This window comes from Rhincodon typus, chromosome 1, assembly GCF_021869965.1.
Source record: "Rhincodon typus isolate 14 chromosome 1, sRhiTyp1.1, whole genome shotgun sequence".
NCBI classification, from domain to species: Eukaryota; Metazoa; Chordata; class Chondrichthyes; order Orectolobiformes; family Rhincodontidae; genus Rhincodon; species Rhincodon typus.
The window spans coordinates 111,422,044-111,438,950 of record NC_063332.1 but is presented as its reverse complement, the minus strand read 5'-3'; the positions used below and the strand labels follow the sequence as shown (position 1 = coordinate 111,438,950).

Sequence of the window (16,907 nt, the reverse complement as noted above, 5' to 3'; positions counted from 1 at the left end):
GCCCAGTGCGGACTGGAAGCTAGGTGCCAGTGTGGTCTGTTGAACAGAACTTTTATTTCCATAATGCTGAAGTTTTATTTTTCTATTGTCTAAGATCTTGTAACTAAAGAAGCTGTGCCGAGATAGTTTTGTGCCTAAGTCGGTGCTATAATTGGTGACATATAAACTTTTCACTGTACTCACTGTCAAATACTCAAATCAAGGCTATTCTATTTTATTATACATCAAAGCTTGTTTTTTTTTTAATCTCTGTAAACACAGAGGTTTTCTACTTATTTTATTCCACAACGTGTGAACTCACTTTGCCTCCAACCTTTCTATCTTGTTCCACTTGCTCTTCTCCATTTTTACAACATCTTAAAACACATCATATTTCCACTACTCTTCAGTTCCAACAAGCAGTTATACAGGACTTGAAACATAAACCAAGTTTCTCTCTCCACAGATGCTGGTGGGCATACTGAAGTTCTTCGAATGAAGTATAGGAAGCTACTGTTATGATCCCAGCTGATGATTATAACCGGACACTTAAACCTCAACGTGAAACATGATAGACCCTAACTTAATTTTTTTTTAGAAGCCAAATTGTGGCAGTCAAATACACATTACAGTCACAACTGTATGTCATTGTACTTTAACACAACAAATGAAACATTTATTAAGAGAAACAGGAACAATATTACAGTTGGGAAAAAAAGGTTGGAAACATGTAATTGCCAAAAGAAAATGATTTAAATTCGGGAGTACTTTATAACCGTCAATTTGCTTACGAAAACCATACAGCCGTGAAGCTTTCCCACTATCTCCACACCGAGATTTTTTGATTAGGCTAACACAGCTGCAGTCAGTTTCCTTCCAGCAAATCCCTGCACATTCACTAGATACTTCTTCCTTCAGCTGGTAGCTGTTCTTGGAGAGATTCAACCAAACTATGGTAATTATTACATTAACTCAAGAACTACCCACAGGTGTTTGATAAACTCAGGTTCCAGCAGTCTCCCTCTATCTGGTACATACTCACTGACTAACTAGACAACATCAGAAAAATATGCAAAAGAAAAAGAAGTTAACTGTATAATCTATGATGAAACACAGTTTGTAATCAGAACGTGCAGCAAATCTATGAAAGTTGTTGACAGAAGATCTTAAGTATCACCAATGTTCAGAGTTATGAGAAAAATTTCAGCCAACTCCAAAGTAACATACATAAGAGACAAATTTATCATACTAGTCAGAAACCAGTGATTCTATAAGCAATGCTTCTACAAACAAAGAGACTGGGAGCAACGTTGGTAGAAGTGGAAAAACTAGTAGCATTCACATCCAAAGCTCGAACAGCAGCTGAGACCAAATTATGCCAACACAAAAAGAATAATTTTGGCATTCGTGTACGAATGTGAGGAGTTCCATTCATATCCCTATGACAAGGTTTCAGGGGAGAGACACCTCATTGGAATGGATCTACGAAAAAAAAACCTCAGTAGCGAGCTCCAGCAAGACTGCAGAGGTTACACGCAAAGCTCCAAAGTTATGATTTACTCGAAAATAAGGAAGAGAAAAAAAGCCAGGGAGAGAAACGTTGCCAGCAGTAGTTCCATTTCAGTCACGACATGAGAAACAGGAGTCAAAAGATCTAACTATAAAAGATCTATTGTCAAATGGAAGTAACACCATCTAAACAAAATCAAATCAGAAACGAAATCAGCCAAAACAAAAAGGTGGCATTTCTCCTCCCTGGTGTGCCATGAGCAATGGAGTAAAATATGAGAAAATAAAGAAAGAAAACCAAGAAAATACAACGTCGATGTTAAGATTTATTATTACAATTTTGCACTCAAGCTTTATGTGGTGTCTTCAGAATCTCACCATTGAGCAGCAACTACCTTATTTCCATGCACTTTTGTCTCATTGAAGCTCCAACACACCTGACTTGTATGTCACTTCAAATTCTCTTCTCCTTCCCAAAGAAACTAGGTGACACAAATCTCCAGCATGTAAACCGGAATGGATACTTGGTGGCTGAAACTTGCTGAATGTTTGTCCCCGCCATCATTCAACTACCTTCATTTCAATAAAGATTGAACACATCATAGCCACCATCCTCCTCGACCCTTCATCTATGCAAATCAACACTGATGAACCACCAGCCTCACCAAATCAGAACTGATCTGAAATCAGTTATGATGACCACACTACAGCTTTTCAATGCTACTTTAAAACTCATATATAACTATGATTTGTATACTAAGGCAGGGTGCACTGTATACAGGGACAAATCTTACAGATGCACTGATCTTAAAGGTTGTATCTTATTGCAGTCCATGGGTTGTTAACAGTTGCCAAGTCACTTGGTCCCAGCAGGGTCAGGGGATCCGTGTCTTTGCAGTCCAGAGAATGGAGTTAGTCAGTCCCAGAGATCAAGTGCATGCAGTCCACGAACTATAGCTACATCTGTCAAGATTATGGAGAGACAAGTCCAGGGGTCAGGCCAATTTTTCCTGCAATGAGATAAAAGGCTGGAATTGAGCATGATGGAAAGGGGTGGAAAAGCAGTTCATGGTGATGCACAAGTAAGAGAGACACAGTGAGGTGTCCCCAGTGAGCAAGTGCAAAGTACAGAGGGCAGGAAGGCTTACCAGACGATGAAATGAATAAGAGCTGCTGAGTAGTTACAGAAGATGTTGATATTATGATTTCCAGAAGATATTTACTAAAGTTCCCAATAAAAAGTTTACAACACAAGAGGGGAGTTCATGATGTTAGGGCAATATTAACGTAGACTGGGATTGGCTCATGCAACGATAACACAGCCACGACAAATCAGTTACTTTCAGGCTGGCAAACTCCAACTAGTGAAATGCCACAGGATCACTGGTAGGCTTCAATAATTTACAATGCATTTTACTAACTTGAAGGAAGGAATCGACTTTTGTTGATCATATTTAAAAAAAGATGGATCGTATGTTGCAAGAAGGACAAATAGACTATCAAGAGATATAATTACATTAAGTGAGTAGTCAAAAAAACATAGTATGATGTGGGAAAATGTGAGGCTATGCATTTGCGGGAAAGAACTATAAAGCTTATTAGTTAAATGGAAAAAGACTGCATAAAACTGGTTCAATAAGGACCTGGACGTCCTTGAACATGAATCATAAAAGTTAAATGTAGGAACAGTGAGGGGAGAGGCAAACGGGTTGTTCGTCTTTTGACAGGGAAATAAAGCATAAATTTAATGAAGTCTTGTTACATTGTATATGCCATTAGTGAGACCAAAAGCAGGGTTATGGTCTTATTTTTTAAACAAAAAGGATATACTCAGAGTGGACAAAATGTGGAGGTGGAGGAACACAGCAGGCCAAGCAGCAGAGAACAGGAAAGTTGACGTTTCAGGTCAGGACCAAAACATCAGCATTCCTGCTCCTCTGATGTTGCCTGGCCTGCTGTGTTCCTCCAGCTCCACACTTTGTTATCTCTGACTCCAGCATCTACAGTTCTTGCTATCTCAGTGTTTTATATACTCAGAGTGGAGTCAGTTCAGACAAATTTCACAAGGTTGATTTCTGAAAACAATGCATTGCCTAACGAGGAAACATGGAGTTGGTTGAGCTAATATTTGATTCAATGGGACTCAATTGGATGGAAGGCTGGTTGGCAAGGCATAAGTGACAACAACAGCGACGTGGATTCAATTCCCACACTGGCAAGCTCACCATGAAGGCTCTGTATTCTCAACTTTGTCCTTCGCCCGAGGCATGGTGACTCTCTGGTTACATTCATCACCAGTAATCACTCTCTCTTTAGAGAGAGCAGCCCTATAGTCTTCTGGGACAATGGCAACTACTACTATTTGTTTCAACAAGGAATAAGTAAGATCCTATGTGAGCTTAACAGCTTTGGTGGCCTCATGGGGGAATCCAGGACTTGGGTGCAGAGTTTCAGGGCAAGGCATTTCCCATTTAAGATGGCAGTGAAGAGGAATTTCTTCTCTCAAGGGGGCGTTAATCTCTCGAATTTTCTATCGCAGAAAACAATTAAGGCTGGGTTACTCAGTATGTACAGGATATTTACAGACTTTTTACCTGTAAGGTGTCAAGGGGTATGGGAGACAAGCACAGAAGTAGATTTGAGGTTTTGATCAGATCAGCCATTATCTGTTGATCATGTTTAACAGGCCAAATGGCCTGTTCCTGTTTCTATTTCTCACGTTCTTGAAATGTGTGATTAAGGGTGTATAATATATTACATCTTAAAAATTCAAAACCCAAAAATAGAGAAAGGTGGATATAGGTCAGTTACGTGAACATATTTTTCAACAGGTCAGAAAGTCAGCTGAAACAGTGAGCCAAATGCATCTACTCAAAAAAAGCATGTGACTGTAGTCTTAAAATGACTTTCACAAGAGAAGTGAAAGTAACTTAGTCAATTTTACAGATATGTTACAAAAATAGGTGGGAAAGCAAATAGTGAGACACAGTCTACGGAGGGACATAGACAGATTAAGTGGGTGTGCAAAAACTTGGCAGATGAAAGATAATGTGGGAAAACGTCAAGATATGTGCTTTAGTAAGAAGAATTGTGGAGCTGAACATTTCCTGACTGGAGAAAGACTTCAGAAAGCTTCAGCACAGACAGAACTGGGGGTCTTCATGCACAAAAATCATGTTAGCATCCAAGTTTCGCAGGTAAAAGTAAAGACAAATAGACTGTTGGCCTTTATATCAAAGGGAATGGGATTATAAAAATGGCAAGTCTTGTTAGAACTACGCAATAAACAAGTCAGACCACACCCAGAATGTTGTGGACAATGTTGATCCCCTTATCTGAGGAAAGATATACTGTTTTGTAGTTAGTCCAGAAAAGGTTCACCAAATTGATCCCAAGCATGGAGGAATTTTCTCATGAAGAGAAGCACTGAGTTGGTTAGACTTGTTCCCATTTGAGTTCAGAAGAATGAGGCAACCTTAGTGAAACACACATGATTCTTAAGAGGTTTGAAAGGGAAGATGCAGAGAAGTTGTTTCCCTTTCTGTAGGGGAGTTGAGATGAGCCATCAGTGGCAAATGGAATTCAATCCCACTAAATGTGTGATGATGCACAAGAAAAAAAGGCAAAGGAAAACACAAATGTGAGGACCCTGGGAAGTACCAAGATTCAGAGGGACCTTTGGTCAGCAGATCCACCGTTCGCTTAAGACATCAGAACAGGTGGATAATGTGATATGCCGATAAGGCATATGGCATACCTGTCTTTATTAGTGAAAGCATAGAGTTCAAGATCAGGGAGGTTATGCTAAAACTTCATAAAATGTTGGTTAGGTCACAGCTAGAGTACTGTGTGCAGTTCTGGAATCCACATTATAGGAGATATGTGTTTGCACCGGACAGGGTGCAGAGGAGATTTACCAGCATGTTGACTGAGCTGGAGAGGTTTAACTACGAGGAGAGATTACATTGACTGTGTTGTTTGTCTTTGAATAGAGATTTGGCTGAGGGGGGGGGGGGTACATGATTGAGATGTATAAAATAAGAGGCATAGACAGGGTAAACTGGAAGGAACCTTTCCCCTTATTGGAGGGAGCAGTGACCAGAAGGCTTAGATTTAAGCTAAGGGGCAGGAGATTTAGAGGGGATGTGAGGACTTTTTTTTTCATCCAGACGATAGTGGGAATCCGGAATTCACTGCATGCAAGGTTGGCAGAAAAGAAACCCTCATAACATTTAAGAGGTATTTAGGTGTGCACTTGCAATGCCAAGGCATACAAGGCTATGGGTCAAATGTTGAAAATTGGGATTATAATAGTCAGGTGGTTGATTTTTCATCAGGGCAGACTCAATGAGCCAAATGGCCTTTCCTTGTGCTCTGGATAGACCTCTACGACCAGAGCACATAATCTCAGAATAAAGGGTCACCCATTTAAGACAAAGATGAGGATTTTTTTGCTCTCAACAGGTACTGAATCTGTGGGAATCTTTCTTTACCACAGAAGACTGGCAAATGGCGAGTGGCATTGAGGATTATCAGATCATCCTTGACCTCACTGAATGGTGGAGCAGACTCAATGGGTGTACCTATATCCTATGATCTGGAGTGTTAACGGATGGAATGTTTACATCGCTGAACTTTTACAGACTCAGAATCCCTACAGTGCAGAAAGAAACCAACCAAGTTCTCATCAACTGTCCGAACAGCATCCCCCCCAAACCTACCACACCCCATCTCTATAACCCTGCATTTCCCAAGGCCAATCCACCTACCTCCACATCTTTATACTATGGCAGGAAACCAGGGCAGAAACCTACACAGACATGGAGGAAATGTGCAAACCCCACACAGTAACCCAAGGCTAGAATCAAATCCGGGTCCTTGATGCTGTAAGGCAGCAGTGCTAACCACTGTGCCATCACACCGCCCAATGGAGCAGAAATCTTAAGCAGAGCTTTGACTACAAAAAGTTCAAGGTCTCAGCTCAGAAAAGAAAAATTAACAGTGCATTCAAAAGGGAGAACAATTCTCCTGGTGGAAGAGTCAAGTTTTTTTATTCAAATCAGTCACCCTAGCCGAAGTGTTTTAGCTTGTGGAGCTTCTACTCAATCAAGTTAAAAAGCTCTTTGTGGAGAAATATAAACAAAAATTGCAAATAAACGATTGACAGAAAGTCATTAAATCAAAATAATATTGTCCAGGGTGATGATGCACCCCAGCCCCTGTACCATCCAGAGGTCTCTAAAGGCATCTATCACGCGAGTGAGCATTGCACACTCCCTCTCAATGGACATCCAAGTGCGGACATGACTGCAAATGAGGGGCAGTCAGGCACAAAGACCCCCTCCAAGGCCTGTTGTCAGGATCTGTTAACGGCCTCTTTGGCCTAACCCAGAAGGATGCCCTCTGATCCATCTGCATCTCCCAACACTGGGAGCCTGTAAAACAGGAACATGGGGTTGAACAGCAATAATGAAGAGCGGCCTCTTCAAAAACTAAAAAGGGGCTTCAAATGAAAACATTCAACATAAATGTGAAAAACAGTTTCATTCAGGCCACAAAAACTTCGTGTAGCCAGGGACCCAGTGTACTTGCATGGGACTGTTGCGTGCAGAACTCTCCATCCCAGATCCCCGACAGAAAAGAGAAGGAACTTATATGTTAATCACATTGCTATGGATCTGCAACCATGTATAGGTCAGATGATTTCCTTCCCTAAAGGATATGAACGAACCACATGGGTTTTTATGAAAATTGACATAGATTATATGGTCATCATTAAACTAGCTTTTAATTCCAGATTTTTTTTTATTGATTTCAAACTTCACCATCTACCATAGTGGAATTCAAACTCCTGTCCCCAGAACATTAGCCTGGGATACTGCAGTGACTAGTCCAGTGATATCACCACTACATCACCACCACAGGGGAGGTGATCGCTTAATGGTATTATTGCTGGACTGTTAATCCAGAGACGTGGGTAATGTTCTGCAGACTCAGGTTCAAATCCCATCACGGCAGACAGCGGACTTTGATTTCAATAAATATCTGGAACTAAGAGTCTAATGATGACGGTGAATCCAGTCAATTGTAGGAAAAACCCTCCTGATTCACTAATGTCCTCTGTGGAAGGAAATCTACCATCCTTACCCAGTCTGGCCTACATGTTACTCCAAACCCACCGCAATTATGCATGACTCAACTGCTCTCTGGGCAATTAGGGATGCACAATAAATACTGCCTGGCCAGTGATGCCCTCATCCTGTTAATGAACATTTTAAAAAAAAAATTCCCTTGTGGAGCTTCTAAAGCTGGACAGTGTTGATAGAAATCTTCGAATTGTTCAAACTGGAAGGTAACCAGAACTGTCAAAGGCTCATACTATTCATCTCAGAAAGGAATTGTAAAACTGTCTCTGTGGTCCAAGGAAAAGAATCTGGGAGGGTTCAGTTAGGTGAAAACATAAGACTTTAGCTTGGAGTGACATTTCTGTGAAATTGAGGATCTGTAGGAGGATAGTGTTGGTGAATGCATTGAGACTTAGTTATATCCTACAATGGCAAAATTTGTCTTAGATACATCTTAAGTTTATTACATGAAAGAAAGAAAAAAATGTTCTATTAATAACACAGAAGAACAATGATGCTGCCTCACGTGAACTTGAGTAAAGGTAAAAGGTAAAGTCACTATAGTCCTAGCGGACCATAGTGCTGCCCTCTTAGAGTTAGGCGACTGGTGGAGGTTTAACCTGAGGATCAACATGCCTCCGGTGAGGGGAGAGGTTGACAAGGACAGGCCTTCATGGTAACCACAGCTAGTGCAGAATTGAACCCATGCTATTGGCATTACTCTGCACAAACCAAATGAGTTAAATCGGCCCCCAAAATGAATGATCACCATGGTCAGCAACTACAAAATTAAACATTGAGGAAATAGGTGATTTACAGTTATACAAGGCTTATAAAAGTCAAAAATATGCAGTTCTCATGAATTGATCATACAGAGTCTAAGGGACACATATTTAAAGCTTTCAGCAAGACATGCAGTGGGTTGGGAGAAAGATCTCAAAAGTCCCCAGCAAGTGGAAATGACCTGCAACTTTATATGCATGAGAACAGCAAAAACAAAAACAAGGAGTTGATTCAAAAGAAGGTGTATTTGAGGAAACAAATTTGAAAAGCTCCAGGATTACAGTGAGAGGACTAATTGAACTGCTCGAGAGCCAGCACAGATTCAACAAGCCAAATGTTCTCCTCTGTGCTACAATGACCCCAGGTGCAATGTTGAAAAGCATTTTGAATTCAATTTTCAGAACACAATCTAATGGCAAATATCACTTTTAAATTTTCAAACACAATTACATTACATGTGGAATGAATATCACTGGTCTTTTTAAGTCAGGCTGATATGTCTGCTATATATAATGCAACTAAAATTAGTTATTATTGTGCAGAAAATTCTCAGCATCAAAAAGTTGGCAGAATATCCGTCTCTCTTTTATTCTCTACTTTCTCTTCTGCATGGATATCTTCTCAAAACAGACAGGAAACAAGATCTCACTTAAAACCTTAAAGCTCTCCACCAAAGGGCCCACAACACAACCAAACCAAACTCTAAAAACTTGCTGCCTAAAAACAAAGTTCCCCCCTCACAAATACGCCATCAATTGAATTTCCAGCTTTTAAAAGTGGAACTCTGTAAATCTACAGAGCAAAGGTTTATGATCGCGATACAAACATTAAGGTAAAGGGGAAGTGCCTGAACTTCACCACCAAAAGAAGTCATTTCCAGCGACATTTCCGAACCTCCCGCAACAAAGCCCCAGTCGCTACCTTTCAGGGTCCAGTCAAGAATCAATACAGACCCCAAGGTTCCCGTTTCTTGCGGCCAGCAAAACGAAAAAATACGGATTCAAACCCCCGGATCCACGATGGGCTAAGGCCGCCGTGCTGTCCGTCCCTCCACCGCCCCGGGGCCTCGCTCACAGGCCCGGGCATCCCCTCAACCGCCAACAGGCCGGAGACAGGGCCCAGGCAGCAGCTCCCAGGAACCGAGAGGTTCAGGCCCAGCTCTCAGACTCACCTCCAGCCCGAGCGGCGCTCACATCTCTCCGGAGACGCGGCGCTGGAAAGACCGAGAGACACCAACGCCGCCCCCGCCAGCGAGCGATCCGATTGCTGATCGCCCCCCCACACACACACACACACACACCTCACACCCGGAGCCAAGCGGACTCACTGAATCTCTGACATGGCCCTGCCTTCCACCGACCGCCTCCCTCCTAGCAGCTGGTGTACAGCAAAGGGTGTGCACTATATATATATAAATGTGTGATCTATACCGTGTGTGCAATATACATATACACATGTAAAATATATAATTTGCACTATTGATACCATCTATATGACGTCATATAAACCATGTAAACAATTTATATACTCTGTACAAAAATGCAGTGGTCACTAAATACAAAAATACTCTATTCAACATACAGCATCCAGATATAATCATAAAATAATTACAGTACAATGGCCAATCTGCCCATCAAACCTAACCCAGCTCTATCCCCATGGGTAAAAGTGGGGAAGCGATATAGAACATAAAAGAATATACATTCTATTTAACCTTGTGAAATATGCATCGTGTATAACACCAATTTATATAGATGGAGAACAAGATACACCTTGCAAGATATAAAGTCCACAATAAGTATGATGATATTTATCACATAGAATAAATAGTACTGCATTATGTATACAATATTTACCACATATACTGTGTTCATAATGTCATGTGCACAAACTTTCTATTGTTCACATTTACTCTGTTCATAATATATTTATTGTACATAACAAATGTGCACAGCATATGGCATTTACAATATGTACAGAGAGCACAATACATGCTTGTACTATAGAAAAGAAATATTTCAATCCACTTCAAAACATGTAATCATAGACAATAGATGACAAGCAAAAAAAAAGTTATTTGGAGTGACCAAAAATTCAGTCCAGAAGGTAGTTTCATGAAATCTTAAAGCAAGGGTTTTGGTGGGAAAGCATGACATTTAGGAAGGAAATTTCAAATTGTGAGGCATGGACAGCTGAAGGCACAAGTGCCAATCATGGCGCAAAGGAGTTGGAGGAGGCAGAGCTCTTGAAAGGTTGAGGTCTGGAGCAGACGGTGATAGGTAAGGGTGAGACCAAAAGGTTTAAATAAAGGATAAAAGTTTTAAAATTCAGGCATTGATGACTAGAAACCAATGAGCACAGATGTGATAGGTATTCAGGATTTTATGTAGATTAGCAACCAGAAATCATTCTTTTGAATTAGGTCAAAATCATGAGATTGGAAGACAGGAAGTCAAAGAACATGTTCCTTCACCATTGACCAAATTCCTTTCCCTGCCAATTGTCTGTACACAACTATGGTATCATATTTGATCCCAAGATGAATTTTCAACCAGATAACCATATCATAATCAAGACTACTTTTGTCCACTTCCATAGTACTGACCAATTCTGCATCGCTCTCTACTCATCTACTTTTGGTCACCAGCCCTAATATTAGCTATGTCAGTTAGAGTCTGGTTTTGTTTATAATGCTCCTGTGAAGCTACTTGATAGGTTTTAAAATGTTAATGCATGATAGAAATACAACTTTTTATGTTGCAGTGGACAGGCCTAAATGTAATCAAAGCATAGGGAGGCTTTTCCCAGTAGTTGAGCAGATCAAGGGAAAATTAAGATTAGTAGATGGAAATAGTCTTTGTGATGGGGAGGATATGGGGTGAATGCTAATCTCAAAGTGATATGAGATGCTGTGGATGTAAGCAGTTTGGTTACTGTTTCAGCATAGCCAAGGTGGGGAATGGAATGAGCAACCCAGTTCCTGGAGGAGGCTGTTGATAATGTCTTCCCAATGTTTAATTTGAAATGATACATCCAGGATTGGTCTATATGTAACTTCAGAGTCGAGTCAAGCCTCAGCCAATTAGATTTCTGTCCCTGCCACAATTCTAAATGGCCCTAATATCAAAGTCACAATTTCTTCTCAACATTCTTGGCATTTCTCCAATTTTTACCACAGTTGAACAGACTATTCTCTGTCAAAATCTCTTCACTGTTGTCCAGCAAGGACTGAAATGCTCCCACATGGCTTAATTCTTACTTACCTAATCATAATTAGACCAACATTTGCAATGGCTTTACTTTGTCCTCCTACATAGACACTTCCGGTGATCCCCAGGAATTTATCCTCGGCCCCATCATTTACCTCACCCACATGCTACCCCTCAGCAACATCATTCAAAGTATTAATTTCACTTTTACGTTAACAGCTACCTCTACCCCACCACATTTTCTCTCAACTCTTCCACTATCGCTAAATGATCAGATTGTTTATTCAACAGCTAAAGCTAGTTGAAAAGAAATATCTCCCATTTTCTAAATACTGAAAACACTGAATCCATTATTTTTAAATGCAAACTCCAAACCCCAAATACTGATTCCACCCAGATTAACCAGTCTGTTCACAAACTTAGTCATATTTGTTCCTAAAACAAGCTGCCAAACTCATATTTATACAATCATTAAGACTAACTACTTCGCCCTCTATAACATCACCTGAGTTCATCCCACCTCAGCTAATCTGGTGCGGACACCCTCATTTATGCCTTTACCAACTCTAGACTATTTCAAAGCACTGCTGGCTGGTTACATATATCCTACCTTCTCTAAACTTGAGATCATTAGAAACTCAGCAGCCTGTGTCTTAATTCACAACAATGTCCTATTCACCTATCACCTCTGTTCCCTAAATATTTCCACAATCTAATCCAATATCATCTTTAAGAACATTTTAAAGCCTATCATTTTGTAAGTGCCAAGCCAGAAAACATGAGCTGTGGTGCTATTTCTGGCCTGGGCCCCACTGTCAAGCTGGAAACTGAACCCCACCAAAGTACAGCATCTCCATCCCAGGCACAAGTACAGAAACCTCATCCTGATCTGAGCACAAGAGGCCCCAACCCCAATCCAAACAGCCCAGCTCCCGATTAGTGGCCCTACTTCCCCAACCTAAACACAGTAGCCCTGCAATGACCAGCCTTGCCCCTGCCTCAAGGTTACACCCCACATCCAACCCAGCCCTACCCTGACACAAGTATAATGATTCCACTAACCCAACATCAGCCCAGCGGGAGCTCCCCCAGAACCTCAAGGCCTGGTCATTGGGTTCCAATGTACCCCCATGTGTCCCTCCCTACCTTTTTGGCCAAACATTTTGTCATACAACCTGACAACTCCATATTTGTTATCATAGATTGTTTTATAATGTTATTGTGAATTTTCTTGGAATTTTTCGTTATAATAAAATGGCTATATAAATGTAATGTTGTTGTTGTTAAGTTTCAACCCACAGTCAAAATTTTACTTATTTCCACTGTTGCGGCATTGTTCATTACTACCTCTACTTCATACCCTCAGAATGCTTTTGTTCCTTGCTTTTCTACCTTTACTGCCTCTAAAGCAGGTCTGATAGTGGTGTAGGAGTAACTTATAAGGTTGACAAGGCTGGTATGTTATTCTGTGATCTATGAGTGTAAACTGACATCAGACACACTGCAGAGAGAAACTTGCATCAGAATCCTAATTTGTGATTTTGGGTAAGTATGAAGATAAGGATCTGAAATGAGAAACAAGAATAATTCAACCAGGTTAAAAGTGTGAGGTTATAAATTCTAAGCCTTAAATTATTTCAAGACTAAAATTTTATTTCTTATAAACTTAGCAAGTTATTAATAAACAGAGACATTGCAGGGTACCTCAGCTCTGTCAAATACATATCCTGTAGCATGTGGAAATTCCAGGGGGCTTTTTATGTCTATGTCAACAATATGAGCAGGAAACGTTGTCAGCTTGGAAGCTCAGCTCCAGATTTTGATGCTTGAGCAGTAGCTCGGGGCACTTTGATGCATCCACATATCTGAGGGCTATCTGGATAGCATGTTTCCAGTGGGTGTCATCCCACATCTTATTATGGGGAGATAGAAAAGGAATAGATGAACCCTGGATAGACAAGGAGAACCAGGCAGGGAATACATGATCCCACTAAGAATATTTCTCTCTCTCTCTAAATGATATTTCATAGTGAGCGCAATGCTTTTTACTGCAACTGCAGCCAAGTCAAAAAAGACTAAAAGAATATAAATGTTTACTATAGATATGTAAGCAAAAATAGATGGTTAATAAGAGGTAGGCATAGAAACTAAACTAAAGGCATAACTTGGAAGCAGAAGTCATTTCCCGAGTACTAAAATGAGTATGTTGCATCTGTCTTTACCAGGAAAAAGGATAATACCAAAGTCACAGTAAGGATGGAAATATTTCAGAATGGCTAATAATTGATGAAAAGTGTGTTTTACAAGGCTGGCTCTACTTTAAATAGATAAACGTCAAGATTCAAGGCAAGTGTCCAAGGATGCTTGGCAAGTCAGCTGGAAATTGCAGAAGCACTGACCATTGTCTTACAATTCTTTTTTGATACAGAAATAATACCAAAGGACTGGAGAACTGAAATGTTTTACTCCAGCTCACAAAAGGGTATCAAAATAAAATCAGCAACTGTAGGCCAACCTCGGTTCTGGAGAAGCCTTTAGAAATGATAATCCAGACAAAATTGTCAGACACATAAAATACAAAAGCCTTTCTAAAACATCAGTTCAGCCACAATTCTGGGCACTACGCTGTGCAGATGAAAAAGGCCTTAGAGAGAATACAGAAAAGATTTACTTAAATAAAACAGGAATGAGGGACTTTAGTTGCTTATATAAATTAAAGAAACCGGGCATGTTCATCTTAGAGAGATAAGGTTGAAAGAAGGTTTGATAGAATTGTTCAAAATCATGAGAGGTCTTTACAGAGAAAATGTTACCAATGATAGACGTGATAAAATGATTGTCAAAACAACCAAATCTTTTATTTATATTGGTTACATTGTGTTCTGTCATGCAGCACTATCATGATTTTGTGTTTATATCATTGACTTTTACAGCACAAAAGGAGGCTGTTCGCCCATCATTCCTGTGCCAGATCTTTGAAAGAGTGAAACAATTTAACCACAATTCCTTTCTCTTTCTCTAAAGCCGAAAAAGTTTCCCCTTTTTAGGATATTTGTTCCGTTTTGAATGATAATGAAATTATTTTCCAGCACCCTTTCAGGCAGAAATTCTAAATATGAACAAAATTTTGAGTAAATAAAAACTCACCCCCCTCCCCCCCACCGACAGCACCCCCTCATCCCTACCCCACAACTCTCCCTCATACCAGGAAAACTTGTCCCATAAGCTCATACTTTATCTTTGGAACTTAAATCTAAAGCAGAATTACTTGCAACAGAGAGTTTCCTTCTTATTTAATTTTCAAGAATTTCTCACAAGAGTTAGTTTCTCTTACAGAACTAAAAACTGAGGTTGCTGAAAACCTGGAAGAAAAACAAAAATTGCTGGAAATGCACAGCAGATCTGGCAGCATCTGTCAAGAAAAACAAAGTTAATATTTCAGATCTAATCAGTTCTCATAAAGGTGACAAACTCAAAATATTACTTTCCATGATTTCTATTAAGAAAGGATGGCTGATCAGACATTGTTTTCCTGCTTTGTCTTTTGTGCAATACTCAATTGATAAAATTAACACCAAATTTTAACATAATAAATTGACTGTAAATTGCAACTATTCCCTTGCACATTTTACATTTGTAGTTGCTCCAGTACCAGCATGTTGTCACTTGAAATTGAACAGATTATGTGTAAGATACTAAACCAAACTCAGACAAACTGGATTAGCAGCATACTCCAATAGTTTATGTAATTGCAATGTGTGAACAAGGATCATTTCACTTGACTTGCCAACAGTAGTGGCTGGAAGATCAGTTGAAGTTCTAATGAGGAATGTCAAAATTCCACAGTATTTTCTGCACAATGTGTATGGACGTGTATTGTATTTGTTGCTTTTTACTTATAATTTATGCATGAAGTCCATTTTTAAAATAAAAAAGTTGTCCATTGCAGAGACTGCCAAGCAATGTGGGAGGGTTGTTCGAAGTGCCAAGTTCAAAAACATTGTTATTATTTACATATGGTGTTATAATCTCAATCAACAGTATCTCATAACTTTCGTCCAGCACTATATGATCCATTTGTCCTTGAAAAGACAGTATGTATAGTTAGTAAGGCTACATCAATGGAATGTATATAATTAATTTAGTTATGGTGGTCATTTTCCCTTGCACATGAAGCATTTGCTTCAATTTGAATTACTTGCTTATTTTTCAATGGTCCCCAAGAAGAACGCGTATCATATAAAGCTTTATGTTTCCATTTGGTAATACTGGGGCAAGTTTGTATCTCTGCCACAGGTCAAAAAAGGCCTGTGCCCTGTATCTACTACTTGACTATGGTGTTTTGGAATCCTCTTTACCTTTGGTTTCACCATTGGTAGCAAAGTTCATTAGCTTCACTCTTTCAAACTCGTCACTTCACCCTACACTTTAGTCCTTGTCTTTAAAAGACTCCTTAAAATATATTCTTCCGAGCATGGTCCCCTCATCTATCAAAGGTTATGAGGTGAAAGCAGGATTAGGCTATAGAGTTGGACGATCAGCCATGATGGTGATGCATGGCGGCGCATCTCGAAGGGCCGAACGGCCTCTTCCTGCTCCCATCTTCTATGTTTCTCGCTGCACCGCCCAATGTTTCCCATTTCTGATTTGGCACTTTCCACGTTAATGTCGCTGGAAAAGAGGAAAGTGTAGATCCTGGTGGACCTGGGTGGGTGACAGGCTGGTGAGAACATCAGTGATCTGTAATTGGTTTGGAAGCTATGAACAGGTTTTCCCTTCGTCATTTGAGCAAAATCATACTTGCAAGTCATATTTTCAGCAGGCACACTGGGAATGAGTCCTCCACGTCCATTCTCTGATAAAGTATTGGTGATGGGGGTGGGGGGACGACAAACAGTACATAATATTGAACGCCCCATTGAAGTCTGCGCTTGTTGAAATGCACCGGTATGAGCAGCGCGGGGTAGGAACGGATGTTTGACGGTCCGCAGGGCAGCAGGGACCGCAAAAACGGACGGAACGTCGGGGAATTCAGCGGCATGGCGGCAGGTGCAGCTGGACGATTGCTCCGAGGTCAGTTAGTGACGTGATTTAAACTCGCTGTGGTTCGCTTTGAAAGTTCGATGGTGTGGAACGTTCCAGAAACCGCTCGAAATCCCGCGAGGATTGGGGGGAGGGGGTAGGAGAGGGAGAGGTGAGCTTCCCTTGTGGGCGCAGAGGTAGCGTTCCTCGCTGTGAGCCAGGAGAGCTGGCTTCAAGTCCCACCTGCTCCAGAGGTGTGTAACAACATCTCTGAACGGGT

At 40.5% G+C, this 16,907-nt stretch overlaps 2 protein-coding genes across 8 annotated transcripts in view; one reads left to right on the top strand and one right to left on the bottom strand.

Moving 5' to 3' along the window:
- cnot6l (CCR4-NOT transcription complex, subunit 6-like) overlaps window positions 1-16,500 on the bottom strand; it is a 78,853-nt gene extending 62,353 nt beyond the window's left edge. Inside the window, exon 1 of one of the 6 annotated variants that reach the window (XM_048594719.1) lies at window positions 15,964-16,500. In XM_048594719.1, coding sequence (XP_048450676.1) covers window positions 15,964-15,978 — 15 coding nt within the window. In that variant the 5' untranslated portion in view covers window positions 15,979-16,500. The other 5 variants (XM_048594822.1, XM_048594878.1, XM_048594769.1 and 2 more) reach the window with 5 other exon arrangements.
- Window positions 16,501-16,527: 27 nt separating this feature from the next.
- mrpl1 (mitochondrial ribosomal protein L1) overlaps window positions 16,528-16,907 on the top strand; it is a 51,994-nt gene continuing 51,614 nt past the window's right edge. The window contains exon 1 of one of the 2 annotated variants that reach the window (XR_007261745.1): window positions 16,528-16,678. Coding sequence is in view for 1 of the 2 variants with exons in the window: in XM_020521263.2 (XP_020376852.2) it covers window positions 16,579-16,678 (100 nt within the window). In the remaining variant the exon portion in view is untranslated. The remainder of the gene's footprint in view (window positions 16,679-16,907) is intronic. The other variant, XM_020521263.2, reaches the window with a different exon arrangement.